This window comes from Electrophorus electricus, chromosome 23, assembly GCF_041902795.1.
Source record: "Electrophorus electricus isolate QZ-2024a chromosome 23, ASM4190279v1, whole genome shotgun sequence".
Taxonomy (NCBI): domain Eukaryota; kingdom Metazoa; phylum Chordata; class Actinopteri; order Gymnotiformes; family Gymnotidae; genus Electrophorus; species Electrophorus electricus.
Window position 1 is genome coordinate 2,355,820 of NC_137519.1, and position 21,932 is coordinate 2,377,751.

Here is a 21,932-nt window from a genome sequence, read left to right on the forward strand (position 1 = left end):
GAACATTCACATCCCTAGTAACAAATCCCACATTTAACCTTACCCACTACAATGCTTTCTAGTTGATACAGTTTAAAATCAGGACAAATTGCATGTGGTAGACATAAACACTGCCTAATAAAAATGCCCTTCTGTTCTGATGAAAAAGGCTTCAAATTCCACACCTGTCTCAAAACCAAAGTGTGTTTCTGCCCCTTCTTTGCAGGTTTAGTGTACAGTCACACACATATTTAAGCTTGTCGAACAAGAACATTTACTGAAAGCAAGCCTTGTGATGCTAGTACTTTGCAAAACATTTGTTTAGGTTCTTCAAATTTGAGACTCCATGTTCTGTGATGTTATATTTCATTGCTGGACAATGCAATCTTTTGACATTGTTTAATAGATGCGTGTGTGTGTGTGTTTGGTTTCTGTGCATGTTGCAGTGTGTGATGTTTGTTCTGATGTAGTCCCTGACTGTGCCAGTGTTGAACTGCTCACAGTGGACACAAACAGTACAGAACGTTGCTGCCCAGTTTACCACTGCTGTGAGTCCACACTAGATGCTATCGTACTTCTCTCACACACATAGTACATAGTACACATGTACAGATATCTTTGTGCGTGTGTATTCTCAGTGTGCGAGCCATCCCGATGTTCAGTGATGACTTGTCCAGTTGGAATGACTGTTGTCTCCACTGTGAATCCAGAGCAGTGCTGCCCATCACAGACATGTGGTAAATTACCCCTCAGTCTATGTGGAAATTAATGAGAGAAGCTGTGTGTGTGTGTGTGTGTGTGTGTGTGTGTGTGTGTGTGTGTGTGTGTGTGTGTGTGTGTGTGTGTGTGTGTTTGTTTGTTTGAGTTTGTGTTTGTGTTTGTGTTTGAGTTTGTGTTTGTGTAAGGTGACCTAAAACTGATGTTTTGCTTGGTCTTTGGTCTCTTTCAGAATGCGCATGCGAAAAAATCACTTGGCCTAAATGTTCCTTGGTAAGTCAGTTGAGTCAAATTCCAGTATTTGTTTATCTTTGTTTGTTTTTAACTGTTTTCCCGTATGATGGTGTGTCCCATGCTATATCACCAGCGGCATCTCCATCTGCAGTAGGAGTCCAGAGTCTGGATTTCTAGGAGACAGTATATATAATCCCATGCCAAATCAGACACTGAAATCAGAGCATCTCTTTCCACTGGGGAAAGGGCGCCAATGAGTATTATCAATGGAGCAGTGTAAAACCAGGAAATTGCCACTTATCATCATAACAGTGAAAACACCATGATTACGTTATATTTTTTTCTTACATTGGGCCAGCTGTTTTTATAGTTAAGGTTTTGTTCCATTGTATGACACTCACGTGTTACTCTGCTGCTGTGTTAAAGGGTGAGAGTTTGCAATTAGACAGAACATTTCTGACAGATCCTGCGAACCAGTGCAGCTGCAAACAATATCAGTGCGGTAAGAAAAAAAATGCCCTGAAACTAAAGCTGCCAATCAAAGCTTTAAAAATAGAATTGATTCTACATTGTTAACATTAATAACGTCTGTCTTCATAACTGGCATGTGTATATACAGTATTTAGGTCTTGTTCTATAATGATAATATATTTGGTGCGTGTGTGTTTGTGCACTTATTCAGTGAGAGATGCAGTATGTATAGATGGAGAAAGAGGTGTGATGAGGCCAGGTCAAACTCTGATGGAACACACTGCTCTGGGTGTGTGCTACACCACGAGGTGCACACGCACTCTGGACCCTGACACGGGTTTCTACCGCATACAAGCATCCAGTACTAACTGCACAGCACAGTGTCAGCCTGTAAGTACTTAGAACATGCACATGCAAAAGTCAGGCACATGCAGTAAAGCATAGAGAAACATGTCAAATAAACATGCACACAGGCACATGCAGTTAAACATGAAGAACCACACTTAAGCACACAGTCAAAATAAAGAAAAAACACATAGATTGAATTGGCCCAGAGGACACTCCCCCACCATTTTCTTAGAAACTGCATGTATCACTGATTGGGGTAGAGTCTCTAACTGTACACCTATAAAGTGTGCGTACAAAGTACGTATTTCTGATGATCAGTGAGTGTAAATGAGAATTGTACTATTTTTGTGATCTTGTTCAGAAAACTGCCATACTACAGATTCCAGTCCTATGAGAGCTTTGTTTTATCCTTCAGAAATATAAGTGCCACATGCAAAGGGAAATATTCCATTAACAAATAGCTGTTCTGAACACCTGCTCTCACACACCAGCTGGTTTTAGAAGCTTTCCCACTTTTTAAATTCCATCTTGACACCTGTACATGTACATTCTTTTCACATTATTTTTGATTTTTTTTACCCCTCAGAACCAGGTTTATGTTCCCCCTAAGGACCAGAGCGCCTGCTGTGGACTGTGTAAGAATGTGTCTTGTGTGCAGCACAGTGACAATGGATCTCTGACCTTGTACAAGGTGAGACTCTACGACAAAATGTTCTGCAAAAATAAAAACGAAGGTTACAGATATGTTTGTGTTATACATATATACAGTATATCATCACTTTACCAAATTTGAACTAAACTTAAGTCCTTTAAATGCCCAAGCCTCTAAATAATTGGGTTAACATTAATCCAGTAAATAAAATCAGTTATTAAAAGCCGTTATTTAGACCCACCAGATTAGTTAATCATTGGGTAGTGTTCAGTCCCTTAAGTGGTGCAGATTAAAACCTCTCTGTGAATAGTCAGTATTTGTAAAGATCCCACTGTCAAATTACATTTTAATTCCATGAAAGTTGGGACAGAGGAGTATAAATACACACGCCGAGGTGTGTAACACTAACAATAGGGGTAAGGCGACATGTGAGTTGAGGAGGGCGGTGGTTAAGGTACTTGACTTGTAATCGGAAGGTTGTGGGTTCAAGCCCCACCACTGGCAAGGTTGGGCCCCTGGGCAAGGCCCTTAACCTTCAATTGCTCAAGTTGTACTCAGTCATAATTGTACGTTGCTTTCGATAAAAGTTTCGGGGAGTGTGATGCCTGGGATGTGTGGATAAGCAAATGGTCCCAAAAACAATGAGTTAAATTCCCTTCTAAGTTTTTACAGTTATCGCAAAGGTTACATAAACTGGTATTGATTCTACGTCGAGATGCTGAAGTGATATATAAATGGTTCAGCACTTTGAATTGTTTCCCCAGACTGAATTAAATGGTAAATAATGTGAGAGACATTCACAAACTTCCCTGCAGTCAGCATCTTCAGTTGAGCAGACTTTTCCCCATGGTGCCTTAGTTTTTTCAGCATTGTCTGTCCTACAGTTAACAACCAGTAGAAGTGCTGAACAACTTACCTGGTCTGAGGTCAGTAACTGCTCATCCCTTAGTGAATGTTCATCCCTCAATAACTTCCACTGAGGATATGGAAAATACCTTGGGATATGATATGGGATATGAGAGTAGTTGCAAAATGATGGAGCTACTGTCAACATTTTTCAAACCTCACTTACGTCACCAATAGTATATATACCCTTCTTACCCCCTCTGGCCTGATGTGAGTAGGTGTTAAGATGGAGGCATCTGCAGCATAGCCTTAAGATTCTGAAAATAATGCCAGATAGATACCATGTTTTCAAGCAGTATATTATACTTAATCCATGAGGATACCTCGGTCTGTGACAGAAATAAGAAATTTCTATTTCAAATAAGATACCAACCCATGTAGATTCGAGCTCATTAACAAACCCGTCTGGAAGAATCTGAGTTGGTCAGCCAATCAGTATCTTTTAAAACATGGAGCAGCAAGATTGTCGAGGCTACTTTACTTGATCAAAGGGAACTATATCTCAATCTAGCTTTCTTTTTCTCCAAATAAAAGATATAACTGCAATGCAAATATTATTAAAGGCTTTCCTTTAAGATACCTGTCTTAAAAAATGTACCACATTTGTGTTGTGAGCTGTGTGGGCTATAACAGTGTTGACAGCATTCCCTGTGGTATGCTGTCAACTTTAACACGTGCTGTCTGCTGCCCAGCAGCCGGGGAAAAGCTGGGTGTCAGACTGCATGCGGTATGACTGTGCAGACACTCAGTCTGGGCCAGTGCTGGTGTCCTACTCCTACAGCTGCCCCCCCTTCAATGAGACAGAATGCATGAAGGTAAACACACACACAGACACAGACACACACACACACACACACACACACAGACACACACACACACACACACACACACACACACACAGACACACACACACACACACACACACACACACACACACACACACACACACATACATACAAGCATACACACATGGAATTCTATGGAATTCACTGGCATAGTTTTTACAAGTCTGATTTCAGATATTTTAAGTACATCATAAATCATCATGATTTGGATTTAATATGGATAAGGGACAGTCTGTCTTTTGCCTTTCTAAAATGTATTTGATAAGGCAATATTTTTACATTAACTAATGGAGCTAAGTAGACCCATTAGGGTGTAGGTTCAGGGTTAGTTCAGGGCTAAGATATTTTATTTTATTTTATTTTATTTTATTTTATATATATATATATATATATATATATATATATATATATATATATATATATATATATATATATATAATCTCACACACACACACACACACACACACACGTCGAGCTGAAAATATAACTATATATATATATATATATATATATATATATATATATATATATATATATATATATATATATATATATATATATATATAGCTGAAGTATGCAGATAAGTGTTTTATCAGCTTGCATATGAGTTGCATTTTGTCCACTCATATTTCTTCCTAAGCAAATATTCTTATCCTAGATTGGAGGCACAGTAGTTACATACATGGATGGATGCTGCAAAACATGTGAGTTCTGTACATGGTCAACTTTTTTCAGTATTTTAACTTTATTTTTAGATTTTAGTTACCATGAGACCTGCACTATAGTATCTTTATTTTCCTGATGATTAAGTAAGTTTTTTAAGATGAAAGTCAGCGGTAGCGCTAAAATGTGATTTTTGGGCAAGTGTATGGGCAAAAATCTGAATCTGAGTCACTCATATTTAAATAATACGGGTGTGAATTCTGTTTGGAATTGGACTTAATAAAATGTGATAAATTAACAATAAAATATGGATTACCACCTGCTGTGTTCACTACTAAACATATCAAAGTTTATCCTTAATTAAATAAAAGGCATTCACAGTAAGTTAAATTTTAAAAAAAAAAGTCACACCCATATTATCCAGACTCAAATCCAGTTCTTTTTGTCTATTTTTATACCTGCATCGAATAAAAATCTCATTAGATCTAGAATCTTTGACAATAGACAGTCATATGAATGACAGCTCATATGCCCTGCATTGTCTATTTTTCTGTCTTTACTTAGCTTTGCTACAGTATTCACTTCAGTATGAAGAGTTAATATGTAAACAATAAAGAACCGAAACAACAATTAAGCAAAGACATTTAGCTCAAAGATTATATAAAATGAGACATGTTGCATATTCAGATGTACATGCAGATTAATTAGTTTCCTGTAGCACACTGTAACACTGTACCAATCTCCTCAGGCACTGGAAACACCCTCCTCCCTTTCCCTGTTAGCACACTGAAACCCACCATTAGCACAAACTGTGAACGAGGTACCCAATGCTCATGCCAGAAAATAAGGCTCTCCATCACCATTGTTGAGTCCCAACAATGTACTTCCCCATTAAAATACAGAATACAAAAGAACTATGTAAATAAGTCATTACTGAGACAAAACACACTAAGTTTGACCTTTTCTGAAATCTTTCCCCATTTTGCTCGGTTGGGCAGTGCATTGTTGATTGCCAACAATGTACTGTTGGTAGTGGCCACTTAGTGATTATGATTCAGTGCATGATTCAGAAAGCCTGGGCTAATGACGTGTGTGTGTGTGTGTGTGTGTGTGTGTGTGTGTGTGTGTGTGTGTGTGTGTGGTAATCCTTTGGGTGATATGGCACAGCAATGAATACATTCCAGCACCATACATTTTGGTTACATTTTTGTATACCCATGAAATGTTTTAGTAATGCCATTTAACAGCATTACTGACATATGCTACATTACCCAAATTATTACAGAGCTTGCTAGCTCTAGGCTGTAGTTCTTTATTTAGCTTTAAGTTTTAAATATGTTTTATTGCCAAAGAATCAGTAGTGCTTTTTGTTTTGGGGTGGTGGAACATTTATTTTGGATAGTAGAACACATTGTAGGCAAACCACCGGTATTTTAATTTAAGACTAGTTTAATGTTTAATATTTAGCAGCCAAGTGGGGAAAGAGTAGTGTTAATTTGAAGTTCCAGTAATATGGATGTGGTGTGGAGATCTGTAAGAAAATTTGACATCAAAAATAAATGTGGTGCCTCAGTGAATAATGTGGGTGGATACAGTATACCCAGTATTTGCTGTGATTTACACAGTAGGGTCCACGACAAAGAGCCGGTTTTATTTAATCATTTATAAAAATTAATGGAACATTTCTTAAATTGATAATTATTGCTCAATAATGCATTATTCAAAGTCTGAACGAACATGAAAGAAAATCTAAAAAAAAATGTTGTATCATACCAAACTTCAGCGTTATATGCATCTATCAAAGTTTGAATGAAAAAAAAAACAAAACAAGAAACTTAAAAAACAGCTGAATTCACTGCCTCTGTGTTGTCCTCATATTCTTAATGGATACACATCATTGACATTCTTCCAACATCCAAGGCACCCAACCTGCCCTTGAGATAAGAAGATTGCAAGTTGGGATGTGGCTAGATTGCTCAGACAAGAAACGATCCCTCCAAGCAAACACATAGTGATGCATAAGGACAAGTGACATTAGCTTTACCCGAAAATTAAATTCCATGATCAATGTGAAATTATTCCATTTACACTGAAAGGGGAAGTATCCTATCAGAGAACTTATAATCTTAGCAGTTACTTGTCACCAGTTACTTGTACATTCATATTGTGTGCCCACAATACTAACAATAACTCTGTTAGAAAGCAGTCATGTATTTAGTTTTCCTGGCACTTTAAAACAGCAAAGGATTAGCATTTTTAGCATGTAAGTAGCCCTGCTATGAAAGTGAAATATATCTTAATATCATTTTGCTTTGCTTTTTCTTCTACATATTAATCTGTATCCAATTCAGTATGGTTGAAGGAGCTTAGTGACACAGTTCAAGTGTAATATATATTTTGACAAAAAATGTTTGTTTTACATAACTGACAGAAATAAAAACCGTTAAGTAAGCGGATTCAGAGTTTTGGGCCCTACTGTATGTTACACAATCTTAGATGAAGTTAAAACAATTTTTATTATTATCTACTTTATTAAGCCATTCTAAAAAGTTCATGTTGTATTACTGTATGATTTATAGAACATTACATGCTTTCACACATTGTAGGCAAGGAGGATGGAAAATCATGTCAGAAAGTTACAGTGAGGATGACAATACGGAAAAATGATTGCCGTAGTAACAGACCGGTAAGTTGTTCACAGCAATTGTGTTTTCTGTCTGCATATGTCTGGTATTAGTGTTACAATCACACCCATCTTGAGACAGGAAGGACGTGTAGTAGTGGATGATGTGTGGCTTATTCTCAGCATACGCAACAGTACATAATCTGTAATATATCTTTAATTTGTAGTCTTGCCAGCATGGACTGTTTGCAGCAATGCATAATGTGTTCTCTCTTGAGTTAAACAGTTAATATCTACTTTGTAGACACAGCTCGAGAGTGTCTCTCAATTGTCCATTTTTAAAAAACATTGTACCATTAGTAATAATTCAACAGAACAAAATAATATAAACATACAACAAAAATACAAAATTACATGCTGTACGACCGCATGGTATTGTAACAGCAAACTAAGCGATCTAGCCAATGCTTGATAGTACTGTATATGCCTGCAAATATAAACTCAACTTATAATGTTTCACGTTATATAGGTTTGAAAGAAAAATAAACTCTGACCTCAAATGAGTACGGCAACCACAAAATATATCTTAATTTGTAATTTCGTCAGCATGCTGTGTCTGCCCACATGAATCAGGCTGAAATTAGTGAAAACTGGCATGAAAAGTCTATATATAACTGTAATTTTGTGTATGTGTGTATTTATTAATCTGGCATTCGATAAAAAAGCCCCTTCAATTTCTCATTATGTCATTATTTTATTGTTTATTGAACTAGACAAAGGGAGCAGTAATCCTCGCAGCAAATCTGTTGTGCTGCGAGTATCTCAGGATTCTCTAATTTTGACAGAGCTGCATAAGATGACACAAGATAGGTGGTGCCAAAATCATTTAGCACAAAGTTCACTACATAACTGTTTTACCCCATTACTTTAGGATGACTCAAATGATCTTATTTTACAGACTTTGTTTTAGACATGCCCCTCTAACAAAGCTCACTTTAGATGATGGACTGTCACAAAGACTAATTGAGTCAGATACGTATCTTACACTATGTTCCCAAACTTCTTCCAGGTGAACATAGTGTCATGTGATGGCAAGTGTCCTTCAGCGAGTATTTACAACTACAACATCAACACTTACGCACGGTTCTGTAAGTGCTGTAGGGAGATGGGTCTCCAGCGCCGCTCGGTCCAACTCTACTGCAGTGGCAACTCTTCCTGGGTCAGCTACTCCATACAGGAGCCAACAGACTGCTCCTGCCAGTGGTCCTAAAGCATGCAATAACACGCAAACTCAACTGAAAGTGTCAGTTCCACAACACTGTATGTTCACGTACCCTTGAGCAAGGGGAATTCTAGCACTGTCAAACGGATCTGATATATTGTTGCTTTATAACTTGAACAGAAAGTGTTACTCATTAATTAAGTGAACTTGAAAACATAGCTTAATTTTACAGGGACAAAAAATTAGTGTCCATCCATAACTCATATGACATTATAGGTATTGGTGTACTGTTGTTTTGTGGTGTAATCTGTCCCTTAGTGTTACACTAATGAAATTGTGTGTGCCACCAACACTCAACGGGGATCCATAAAGCCTCATGGTTTGTACAAAAACAAAAAAAAACAAAAAACACAGTAAAGTAATTATATGTATTAGATGCTTTACTATAGGAAATATAACTTTTTAATGTACTTTAGATTAAGTGATTCCAGATGTTTTGTAATCAACCATGCCATTTTTTACAGTTAAAATTGAACTATATTTCATGCACTTTATTTATTTATTACATTACATAAACAATTTCAAAATTCATGACAAAATTGGAAATATTCATTTATGGGCTTGTCGTTTTGTAAAGCACTTGAAATATCAATTCCTTGATAGACAGTGCATTCACCAAAGTAGGCATTGCCCAACTTGATGTTACAAGATTCAGTAGAACAGTGCAAGGTCATATACTGTTGATGGCATCATGAAAAATATGCAATGTAAATGGTTCAGACATAAGAACAGTTTAGAAGCCTCTAACATTTTTACAAAATATGTGCTTAGCTTCAACTTGGATTATAACGAACTTGTATCATTTATATATATATATATATATATATATATATATATATATATATATATATATATATATATATATATAAAGTACGCGCACACAATTTTCCATTTTCAATAAAAACTAAACAAAAACTAAAAATGTGTCTGGACTTTTTTACACTGCTTAATAATGCCGACCAATTTCATGAGGTGAGCAGGTCAGATATTTTTGGAGACAAGCACAGGATGCTCTAAAGCAAGGATTTGGGCATGTGTTCATAAAAACGATTAAAAACAATTTTTAGTTCGTGTTGGTTATGTTAGTCTCATTGTGCAATACCAATAAAGGAAACTTAGGAGAGGAGACTTGGTTTGCCTACTACAATTTGGGGTGGAAAACCTGGCACCAAACCATTTATTTAAATGTATCCAACAGCAAGCATATCCTTCCTGTAACATCTGTTGGTTTCTGTTTGTTTAGTTTTGCAGACAATGTTCAACTCAAAGACTTTGGCTTGATCATCTCTACTTAATATGAATGCTTGCTGGTCTAATTATTTTTATTTCACCAAGTCCCAGCTGTCATGAGTTCCTTAGGCATATCTGGATTCGGGGTAATTTCACTGTAGAAACTGAGAGCTAGTTTGTCTGTACCCTCTATATAAAAATGAAATTCTCATAAAATGTGAGTGGATTATCTTATTGACAAACATATATTTTAAAAGAAGTGAATTGTGTCTACAGTGATGTCTCCAAACACATATCTTACAACAGTAAGTGTTAATTGAATGCAATTTAAGTGTCTACAATTTAATGCAATTAAATTAAATTTAAGTGCGTACTTAAATGTCTTAAGTGTAGAGCTATGGCCCTCCTGCACTCTGTTAAATGGGAGAGTGTGACACCTGAACAAAGATGCAGAAAAAGCTGAAGAACTAATACTTTATTTACATACACACACAATGAGAACCTAGCAGTGGTCAGATGGAACAGGGCTCTACTTTGACTGCAAGTAAGACTAGGCCAGGGATGCATCACATGGCATTTGGTAGGTGAGGCTGAGTCAGTCTTTGGCTGTCTGAAGACCCCCGGTGCAGCTGGAGGAGCCTGAGGGCACAGGTCTACGGCTTGGAGCGGCGGGTGGGGATGTAGTTTAACCAGCAGGACGTTGGAAACTTTACTTTCTGCGGCGAGCGGCAGCACCCTTCTTGGAGCTGTGATGGTATGTGAATGCGAAAAGAAAGGATAGGGGATAGGTAATTGGAGGTGACCTCAGTACACAGTGAAGAAGTACAAGATGAGGGCAAAACAGGAAAGGAACAGCAAGACTATTAGCAAGACAACTATCTCAGATACATTTCATAGGTTTACAGTTACAGACTATAACCATACACAGTTGTTTATCACAGGATAACTATATTGTGTGGATTGCAGACCATTCTCAGCACAGCAGTGAAAATAGCATGATAATGAGCATTTCGTTTGTATGAATCGGGTTCAGATTAAGCACTGCTGGGTTCAGAGTAGTCTGGCCCACAAATGTCTTCAGCCAGCAGCAGTCTTATGGTCAAAAAACTCACCGCTGATACTGGAAGATGGTGCACAACAGGGCAGTTGTATAATTGTGTCTAAGAAATAGGTTTTTCTAATAAATACCTCTCATATAAGTGTAGTTTTATTTGTTTATTTTCTCAGGAACATTCCTTTCTAAAAAATGTTAAAGTGCTTGCACTAAACTGTATTAAAGAATATGTAGTCTAATGTCTACTCATGAGGGAATGTTAATGTAAGTACAGTAAAGCATGTAGAGCAGGCCAGTCTACTCCAGCCACTGCAGAGGTCCTCTGTGAAGATACACTGACCCATGTCGTTCACTCCTGTTCTCAGCACTCTGTTGTGTTGTAACTCAGGACACAGCGAAGGCGAGTGTTGAAGCAGAAAACATGCAGTGCATGCAAGACTTACTGTTGTATTCGCAGATCTCATTAAAGATCATTCCTTCACTAGATTGCTCACTCTCGCTCACTCTCTCACACTCCCATTACTGTTGAGCATCTATATGCCACGTTATGAGCAGCTACATTATTTAGCTCACACTACACACACTTATTTTATATAACGCTTTAGAGCAATGAAAAAATAAGCCTGAAGATATTGCCTGGGAATCTGTCCTGAAAGTTAGTCATGTGGTACTTGTAAAAAGAATATCTATAAATGATGGTTAAGGGGCCACATAGAGCCTATAGAAAAATCAGCACTGTTGTGTCATCACCTCCAATCTCCAGTCAGTATGGAGTCAACGTGAAATAGACATCAACCCCTTAGCTTCATATTTTCCAGAGCACCTTTGTCTCATTAGTACTTTATCTTAGCAGAATTGTAAGCCGAATATTGTTCGTCAATAGTAAATATGAGAAGTATGGCAGAGAAGTATATGCAGTTCTCAAAAAGGTTGTTACATTATCGTTCACAGTGCTGGACACATGAAACAGTGATCACTGACTACAGACAATGAACAACGGATCTCATTTTTCATTGCTTGGGCAAAAGATACAAAAAATAAGTAACAATTTTGGTAAATTATACAGGATTCACACTAAAAATGTATGAGTAGTTACATAGCTCAACTGAGGGTAGCCCATTCCATAAAACACTAATATTCACTAATAAAATTTAGCCATGTTGCTATTGGGCATGTTTGTTTGAATATGAGAGTGTGTGTATGTGATGTAGAGATACTCACTGTTTCTGCAGCTCATCAATACGATTGCGAAGTGAGATGACCTGAAAACAACATATAGGCATCTTTAAACCAGCCAGAATATTACCTCTTTCTCTGGGATAACCAAGGAGGTACCGTTCCTCTTGACTCACTCTTCATACACACTCACTTTCATACTCGCACACTCAGCGTCTCTGACCTGAGCTTTGCCAGCGGTCGCACAGCTGTCTGTGTTAGGATGCAGAGTGAGAGGGAGAACTAACAGACCCCTCAGCAAATGCTGTGTGGGGTGTTCACACACACACTCACACACACTTACCTGCACAACCAAATGTGTGTGATACTGCCACCACCTTTAACTCACCTTTATACTGCAGCTTTTTGGACTTCTGCCCTCACACTCATGCTCTTTTACCTTTCCACAGCTTGTGTGTGTATGAGGGACTGTACATGAATTAATCCTACCTTGACATACTACACTACTATACTATTACAAGTTTTATGCTTCAACGCTTATCTACACTGTAACAAAACAAAGTTCCACTAACTCAGAGTATTAATGCTAACCACCTGCTAGCTTTTTTTAAACCCCAGCTCCTTATTAAACTCATCTTTATTAAACTCATCCATATTAAACTCATGCATATTAAATTCAGGACCCACTTTGTCAGCTCACATATTAAGTTTTAATAAAGTTAACTAACTTGCTGACTCTACTTTTAGACTGGAGTTGGGAAAACTTGTGAGTTTATGTTCTTTTGCCAATAAAATTTGTCAGAAGGCCCTCAGCGAAGAAAACCAAACATAGGACCATCATGTATGGTCCATGGAACAAAGGCATTTTGAATGTTCAAAAGTCTAAATTTCATCCAACTCCAGCCTAGAAGTCAGACCTGCTGACTACACATTACTTTACACTGCAATTTCAGCTGACATGAATTTTTTATTCAAATTTAACTTAATGTTTCACAATAAATAAGTTAAATGAGTTGTGTATATAAGTAAGTGGTTAGTGTTCTTACCTTTTAAAGTTGGAATAACCCTTTCTACCACTTAAACCTTAATCAAAATCTAAAATAAAAATAGGTAAAGCTACTTAGAGACTGACTGATGTATAAGAGGAGAGATCCACTGGCCTAAGCGACTTTGTCTGTATGACCATAAGGTGCTCATCTGAAGCACGAACTGAAGTAATGTTGAATTCCATTTTGGGTTCTTTACCTGAGGCTGGGTTGTGAGCTGTTTTCCCACTGCCAAGGGTTTGTCTCATGCATGCATACCATGCTTTTGCTGCCAGATCCTGTTGCTAGACCTTGCTTGTTGCTAGGCTGTGGCTGTTGCTAAACTTGACCTAGTTTCAATTACTCACAATTTACTGAGTTCCTCCACTCTCTGACGCAGGGTAGTAATCTGGGAAAAATCAGAGTACAGCTGCATTCAGACCTTCACTAATCCACAGCCTTCCCAATTCTTTCACACAAGATATAATGTGTGTGTGTGTGTGTGAGAGAGAGAGAGAGAGAGAGAGAGAGAGAGAGAGTGAGTGAGTGAGTGCTATTTCAAGGAATGATCCTTTTCACAAAAAGAAGGCAGTCTGGATGAAAGAACAGGATAACAAAGCATGTTTTACCCAATAGCAGACTTGTGGTTGGGGCAGTGGTAGCACAGTGGTTAAGGTTCTACCTTGGTTAAGGTGCTATTAAGACTAGTAATCAGAAAATTACCAGTTTAAGCCTCACCACTGTCAAGTTACCACTGCTGGGCCCTTGAGCAATGGCCTTAACCGTCAATTACTCAAGGTGTGTTCAGTCATGATTGTAAGTTACTTTAGAAAAAAGCGTCAGCCAAATTTTGTCTTAATTTCACTGCACATCACATTTCTGAAACTGATGAATATGTACGTGTTGACAATGGGACAGGTCAGTGGTAATTTTACATGCAGGGATTTAAAACTACAAAATGGTAAACATGATTGAGATAAAAAATTAAGTGTGGGCTCCTGTATAGCTCAACAGCAGTGCCAGTTAGTTCACAGAATTGAGCTTTTTAAATTATGTTTGGGGTTGTGATTTGTTTTGCTTTGATTTTGCAGCATTTAGAAAGGTGCAGTAGATGCCTTCATGTACTGAGGAAAAAGCACTAGCCATCAGCCACCCAGGCTTGTACATGCAGCTTCAATGAAAATTTCAGAGTATCCTAGGCAATTGCAGCCTGAAGAAACAGTGTAAATAAAGACCTTTCCTAAGGGCTATAGATAAAGTGTCTCAAAGCAACCAAACAGAATCATCTAAAAGATGAAACATGTAGTGGAATCCTGAGTCTTGTAGGTCAGGACTTTAGGCCAAACCTCACTTTTGATGATATGACTGAAACATGAGAGAATGAACTAAAAGGTAGGCAAAAGGTATATTTTGCCTAAAAAGACAGAAAAGATAAAAAGTTAGTTATAATGAAAAATTAAAGTTGAATAATATATTTTTAATAGTGATGTGTATTCTGACTCCATATTGTCAATTGATGTACAGTTTGATTCTTTTTATTAGCACACAATTGTGAAATAACATACCCTTTACAAATATTTGAATAACTATAAATTAACTATAGTAGAAGTTGATATAGAATTAGTCAGTCACAAGAATAAACTAATGTTAATGTAGTAAGGTGCATTAAATGCTGATTTAAGACCATGAAACAGACGCCATTAGGATTAAATATGCCTCACCTCATATTTCTGTCTCTTCAGCTTCTCGATGTGGTCAAACTTCTCTGACTCAAGAGAGAACATCCAGTCCCAGAGCTCTTTGGCTTTATCCCTACAAACATACCCACAAAGCAGCAAACGTACCCCAAACAGTCAGTTCGGGCACTTCAGAGCACCATATTACAATGCAGTAGTTGATACACATACACTCAAATTTCTCAACAAAATTGCCATTGTTAAAATTAACACAGATTAAAATTCTGAATATTTGTGACTGAAAAGATCCTTAAAAGAGCAAGTTACTTTAAAGTAAAAATGAAACTACTGTCTGTAGCAGTTCAGCACAGTTGGCCATACAGCGCTGACTGTATATGCAACATTACATGTAATGTAATATGTAACGCCACATTAGTACACTAGTAGGGAGACTGAAAACCCAGGTGGAGCACCTCAGTTTGTCCTCATTCAGGTGGTCAATGTTCAGGGCCTTGCGTCTCTCAGCCAATATCTTCTTCTTCTTCTCTCTTTCCGTCTGCTTTTTTCCTTTCTTCTGGTCAGCCTATATCAAACAAACCATCTTAAAATAAGTGATGGTACTGAGGATAAATGTCATTCATACTGATAAAGCAGAGTGATGAGCAATTAGAGTGTGAATTGAACAAAAGATTAGGATGTGCATTAGAGGCTCATGTTAGGGTAAGCTGTTTATTGGGGGGGCATTGGCGGGTGGGTTGGTTGGTTGTCATAATGTTATGGACCTTTTATTATGAACTTTAAATGCCACAGACTAGAATAAGTACAGACAAAGTATCATATTTGCATATAGTTAGTCTATTTTAAGATGATAATTATATACTGATCGCTATTATGTTTTGACAAATACCAGCAAATAGTATTAAAAAACTAGAAAATACAAATAGACAGTCCTCACTTCAGCCCAATTAGTCACTTGTCATTTGAGTCCAAGTGTCCAAGTGTTGAAGACATAAAGACAATTAAAAGGTTCAATACTGCTCCCTCCTAGAGCATACATATAACCATATAAGCTACATAGATGTACATAAGGTTGGGGTAAATATCCCTCGCAAGGATCACTGCATATATGTGCTTAGGTTTTGAGGTAAATATACCTGGCTGGGCCTGCCTGGGTTTACTGCAGTTTGGGTTATTGTGAGTATTGTGTATTGTGAAAAGAGCTGACAGGATGTGTACCTTCTGCAGGTAGCTGCTGTAGTTGGAGCCCATGCTGGTGAGAACGGACTTCTTCTTAGCATCGTCCTCTGCTTTCCTTTTGGCGTCTAACTCCTCTTTCCTCAGCCTTTCTTCCTGTCGCACATACCCACACACATACATTGCTTTGTGGATGCCAGCACACATGCATATATATCACATATGCATTCACATATCGTACACATACCTTATGTGACGCTTTTACATCCTACATTTCTTTCTAGATTTTGTCAGTACCCAGTATGACGTGATTGGGCTAATGCATCGCCTCTGAGCAGACTGAACCCCACACGCACACAAAAATCTATTTTAATGCAACTGGTAAACAAGATGAGCATGGAACAACCCTTTAATAGTTCATATTCCAGTAGTTCATATTCCAACGATTTTCTTCCACCGCTCATTACACAATAATTGGAAGCAGCTTCACCACGTAAGATTCTGAGTGAAAAGAAGTGAGCGTAGCACACCTCTCGTCTGGCTTGGCGCTCTTTATCTTTCTCAGCACGGATCCTCTGCTGTTCTGCTCTCTCAGCCCTCCGCTTCTCCTGTGACATTAAAGTTGTAAAGTTACTCCAGTGCAATTATTGGAAGGCAACAAACTGGGAATTATGTTATTGTAGTAAATCAGAAAATTATGCTATTAAGTCAGGAACATGTCATCTTAAGAAAGCACTCAAGGAGCACGTGCCACTTCCCAAAACTGTAGGTACATTTACTTGTTATTAAGTGAATGCATATCACCAGTGAATTTCCTGAAATCATATAAATCGTATCTACATTCTATCTACATGTAGATGCAAGTGTAGACATACAAACGTTAGCCCACCTGTTAGTATGCAAAGATAATCAACCACATTCTAGCTTGATGATCATAGGTCGGTTTCTAACCACAGGACCCCTGTTGATATTATTTGAGCAGCAGACCATTCTCAACACATTAACACTGATCGTGTGTCAGTGTTCAGCTGATTGTGAGTGGCCATCCATCCAAATATATCAAGCAAGCCACAGTTTTCTGACAGGAAACTGACCACTGATGAAGTATTCATGAAAGGCTAACACAAATTGTGTATATTCATTAATGGCTAACACAAAATGTGCATGTAAGCCTTGTTACAAGGTAAGTAAGCTCTGCCAAATATTAAGCAGCCAAATTTAGATTATGTCTACATGTGTAATTAAACAATTTTCAGCATTTTTACAGATCTTGCATATCCAGCATCTGAGGAGAGGCGCAGTGGCAGTCCTTCCCTGAGAGACTGCACTATGGGGATTAGTTTTGGGCAATTAAAGAGACTGAACCTTTGGGAATGCATGGATCTGTTTGTTTACATATGCCTTAGAGTCTTAAGGACCAGACGCTATGTTTTTCCACACATGGGCCCAGGTAGCAGCTTAATGTGCTGTGATGTTGAGGTCCTGCTGGTCACTGAAGCACTCACAATCCTCTCCTTCAGAGCAATAAGCTCCTCTTCTTCCTTTTTTCTGCACTCAAAGTGGGCATCAATCAGTGTCTGCAGCTCGATGAGGTCCTTATTCTGACGCTTTTTCTGGATGTCCTGTTAGACACATTCATACACACGTGCACAATTTGAGGACTTATCTTAAATCATGGTTAATTACATAGCACAGCAACAGACTGGGAAACATTTTCTACGCGGTTCGTCATTGTAGGTTTAGGATCATTGCAAATGTGCTGGAAACATTAAATGAGAGGTTGAATGAGTGATTTCTAGATCACCTTTGATGTAGCTGAAATAACAGAGAGATAATAAATAGGGATAATAAAAGATAACTGCTTACATCAAAGTCCACTTTTTCACCATCAGGGATTTTTGGTGCACTTGGCCTGAATAGACAGATAAAAAGATTGTGTGTACCAGCAATGCACTCAAGCGACAAACTAAATATGATAATAATCCTTATTTAAACAGGTATTTCCTTCTTAATCTAAAATGTAAAAATGATTTACATAAAAATTCATTTAAATAAAAGACCCTAATTCCTACTATTAATTCCTACTATTAAGTCCTACTATTCTCTGAAGTAGCATTCCAGAATGAAAGAGGTGCAAGAAAAAGTGTATGAGTGGGACTGCAAAGGTTAAACTTTAAAAACAACATACTTATTCAGTCCATATTTATATATTATTTTGCAGTATATTATTATGTGGTGTAGTACTGGTGCAAAAAGCTAGATAAAGATATGATCATGCTAATCAGCATTTAATTGTACTTCTACTTACTTGAATTTTGGCTTCTCCTCTACACAAAAGAAAATAGAAAAGAGAGATGGACATGTACTGTTATAAATGTCATAAATTAAAAGATCTAAAGGTCCTTCAGCAATCCTTGAAGTCTTAAATATCAGAATGTGTTTATACAGTTACATTTTATCCACTTTGTTATCCACTGAGGACCTTCAATTATAAGAAATTAACAAGAGACTAAATTCTACAAATTTCAAGATTGTCATTCACCATAAAATTCAGCAAAAACACATATACCAAAAATATATTTGTGTGTAATTTATTAATTAATTTATTTATTGGTCAACATGTTAGTTTTGGTTGGCAAACCATTGTAAAATTTCAATTCTATAATCAGTTCTGCCCAAGATACTGATGAGGAATTAACTTCCAACATATTTCAAACACTGTGGAATTAAGTTCATAATAAAAATAAGTGTGGAGTGGATAAAAAACAGATTCTAACCATCATGTGTATGAATAATACTACCACTCTCAAAGCACAAGGAGACACCTCACAGTAAGTACAAAATTAATACACAGTTCATCTACGGCAGGTGAATTTTTATGTTAACTACGACCAGACATTCTCAGCAGCTAACAGCAGTGCTATGTGTGTGGAATGTTTAATTTTAACCTTGACAAAAAGTCAATGCCTATATGATCAGGTCTGCTTGGCAAAGAAACAAAGAGTGCTGTTTTACTCTCCCTCATCCACTAGTGGGGGACATTGCATGCAAAGGGAGGGAAGCAGAGCAGAGCAGAGCAGAGCAATGATGTCACTGCAAAGTTAAAGCAAATGGCAGCATTTCATATTCCTTCACCCTTTTTTTCACCTGGCCTCAATACCAACAAGGGTAGCAAGATGCTAAGAATGACCTGCTTTCTCTGTGTGCTACATAGGTCTAAATGTGCAGTTAGAAATTGTCTTTAGAACTGTAGAAATGTGTAGAGAGTTGGTTCCATGGTGGGCTTCTAATGGCTTTGTGTGGTGCATGCCTGGGGGTGTAAATGTTTCCCCCATGCACTCCTACCAATCAGAATGAGACATATAGTGTAAGAGAATGGACAACATACCTTCCTCTTCATAGGCCTCTGCATGCAGTAAGCAGTGAAGGTAAGAGCAGAACAGAAAGCATTAGTTGGGCCATCCTGGGCCTCTGTCTGCCCAGAACGGCCCTCACTTTACAATGCAAGACTTGTCTGAATATTCATTAACAATCCCATTCAGAAAGGAGGCCGTAAATTATTTATAAAGGAATCTATATTCCCAGCATAACACCCCAGCATAAGCAAATAGTATTAATGTAATAAAAAAACAATGAAATAAAATGAATAAAAATGAACTCAAACAGTAATTAATGCAGACATTGCAAAACATTTTTAATATTTACAAATTCATATAGAACAAAAATGGTGTTAAAACAATGGCTAAGATTCTGTATGGTAAGTAAATTAAGTTAGATTCATAAGTTATTAAGTTAGATTCAAATATGATCTGTGATCAATACCAGTGATATTGTTAATTTTCTAACAGGAATGACCTTTTTTGATCCTATGAGAATTTCCATCCTTTTGTACAAAGAAAAACATGTATTAACACATTGACTTGAATACAAGATTCTGATAGCGGGTTCATGCTGTAAGTCACTCCATTCACTATTATGAGATCCACTGTGAGACACTGTTTGGCAGACAGGGGCTTTAGCTAGTAGTGGCAGTAGTTGCAGCATTAACATAATTCTCAGGTTTTTGCTAGCAGTAGTATTTTTTAGTGTTCAACGGGTAGGAAAAGCAATGAGGTATGTCACAGCTAACTCCTGTGTGAGCATCGGGGATGCTACAATTAGTCTAGTAATGTTCTGGTTGCTCAGAGAAATAATTTGCTCAAACGCCACTGACATGCTGTGTGGAAGCAATTTAGATGCTGTTGTTTTCTTGGCTTGATCTTAATTGCAGCTGTAAACGAGGTGAATTGGAATTTGGAATCCTTCTTAGGTGCCTATTTTTTCCAATCCTTAATTAAAATTCAGGATGAACTTAGGTGGCATTGACTTCAGCCCTTTTGCACAAGGCCATGCCTTCTTCAGAGTTGGGACATTTGAAAAAGAGGCATTTTATGTTCAGAAGTGGCTTGGCAAAAGCTGGTCACAATAATAACTTGGTTTGGGATTATGGCAATTAGGGAGCACTGCCTGGTTGCAGTTCTGGTTTTAACTATTTCAAAAGAGTTGGTAGGGAAGGATGAATGAATATCCATGCCACATACCTTCCTCATGCACCTCTGGTTCTGGTTCTGGCTCTGGCTCAGGTTCTTCCTCAGGCTCTGCCTCTGGGGCTGCCTCAGGCTCTGCCTCTGGGGCTACCTCTACCTCTACTACCTCTCCAGCTAACGCCACATGCAGCAAGCAGCCAGCGGGAGGAAGGTGGTGCCGGTTATTGAATTACAGAAAAGAGAGACAGCGCATTTAGCTATGGGAGATGACTTGCAGGTTAAAGAGAGAAAGAGGAAGTGCAGCAGGGATACCGAAAGAAAGGACAGGGAGATGAGCGAAAGAGAGCACACGGCAGGACGAGAGAAAAACTTGTCATTTCACAATCATGACGTTGGTAAGTTTCAGAGCTAGTGCCTAAAAAAAACATAACTGACTCAAAACATCAGGTCATGTGAAGTCAGACATTCTTGCCAGCTAGCTTCTCACACAGTTTTGATATGAAGGTCATATTCAAATATCCTAAAGGTTTACTCGAGTACACACGTAATACACACTGATTGGCATCCATAGTAGCCAAATGGTTGTGCTAAGTTTGGTTAGCAATCAGATGAATGGTCAGCTTCATTAGAGGTTAAGCTATGCACTAAGTTTAGTTAGCTTCTCTTGAGGTTAGATTAATGTGCTATGTTCACTTTGCCCTTTTACATTACAGTCTATACAAAGCACAACTAAGAGAGGTCACTTCTATACATTAGTGAAAGCAGAAGTTGTTAATATTGACTTGGCTATTTATTTTATTTGGGGGAGGGGGGGGGGGGGGGTATGTGTTATTATTTGGTTAGGTATTTCTCAAAATGAATATTACACTCACATACCACAATCAATTTTCACATGAAATTGGTAAAAAAAAAAAAGGGGGGGGGAAACTAGGTTATAGGCAATCATATGTGTAAATGTGTAAATTAGTGTGGTAGATTATTGTTACTATAAACTCTTCTTTTACCTTCCTCTTCGACCTCTTCATATGTAAAAAGACAATACATGTACACAGTTACAATTACATCTTATGCTATTACAGTAAGCAATGCATTGCATGCATTCCAATCATCTACTCAGCGGGGCTCTTTCTGGACATTGTTTTTTATGTAACATTACATACAATCAGTGCACCAGAAGCCTATAGACGATCAGAAGGATACAACAAGAGAGGAATCTGACCCAAAATCTCCTGCTGTTTGCAACTTTAAGGACATTCTAAAATTAATTCTTCAAACTAAAACTGGAAAAGTCACAAACTACTTCCAAACCTCAAGTGGCATTATCTCAGCCC

At 37.7% G+C, this 21,932-nt stretch overlaps 2 protein-coding genes across 9 annotated transcripts in view; one reads left to right on the forward strand and one right to left on the reverse strand.

Moving 5' to 3' along the window:
- otog (otogelin) overlaps nt 1-9,098 on the forward strand; it is a 48,578-nt gene extending 39,480 nt beyond the window's left edge. The window contains exons 47-57 of the mRNA XM_081706508.1: nt 426-527; nt 618-716; nt 929-969; nt 1,357-1,432; nt 1,613-1,791; nt 2,336-2,440; nt 4,003-4,122; nt 4,811-4,856; nt 5,564-5,635; nt 7,422-7,501; nt 8,508-9,098. Of these exons, the coding sequence (XP_081562634.1) occupies nt 426-527; nt 618-716; nt 929-969; nt 1,357-1,432; nt 1,613-1,791; nt 2,336-2,440; nt 4,003-4,122; nt 4,811-4,856; nt 5,564-5,635; nt 7,422-7,501; nt 8,508-8,708 (1,121 nt within the window). The 3' untranslated portion in view covers nt 8,709-9,098. The remainder of the gene's footprint in view (nt 1-425; nt 528-617; nt 717-928; nt 970-1,356; nt 1,433-1,612; nt 1,792-2,335; nt 2,441-4,002; nt 4,123-4,810; nt 4,857-5,563; nt 5,636-7,421; nt 7,502-8,507) is intronic.
- Nucleotides 9,099-9,184: 86 nt separating this feature from the next.
- On the reverse strand, nt 9,185-21,660 carry tnnt3b (troponin T type 3b (skeletal, fast)). Of its 8 annotated transcripts, XM_027010500.3 has the most exons (13): nt 21,606-21,660; nt 20,656-20,775; nt 19,464-19,481; nt 18,384-18,402; nt 17,942-17,987; nt 17,581-17,697; nt 16,606-16,683; nt 16,118-16,231; nt 15,355-15,464; nt 14,927-15,017; nt 13,574-13,614; nt 12,226-12,266; nt 9,185-10,696 (listed from the first exon to the last, which is right to left on the reverse strand). In XM_027010500.3, the coding sequence occupies exons 1-13, from the start codon at nt 21,643-21,645 to the stop codon at nt 10,302-10,304; spliced, it is 1,230 nt and encodes a 409-aa protein (XP_026866301.2). In that variant the 5' UTR covers nt 21,646-21,660; the 3' UTR covers nt 9,185-10,301. The 8 variants fall into 8 exon arrangements, with proteins under 8 accessions (XP_026866301.2, XP_026866303.2, XP_026866302.2 ...); XM_027010502.3 differs by lacking the exon at nt 20,656-20,775; XM_027010501.3 differs by lacking the exon at nt 19,464-19,481.
- Between the last annotated feature and the right edge of the window lie 272 nt (nt 21,661-21,932).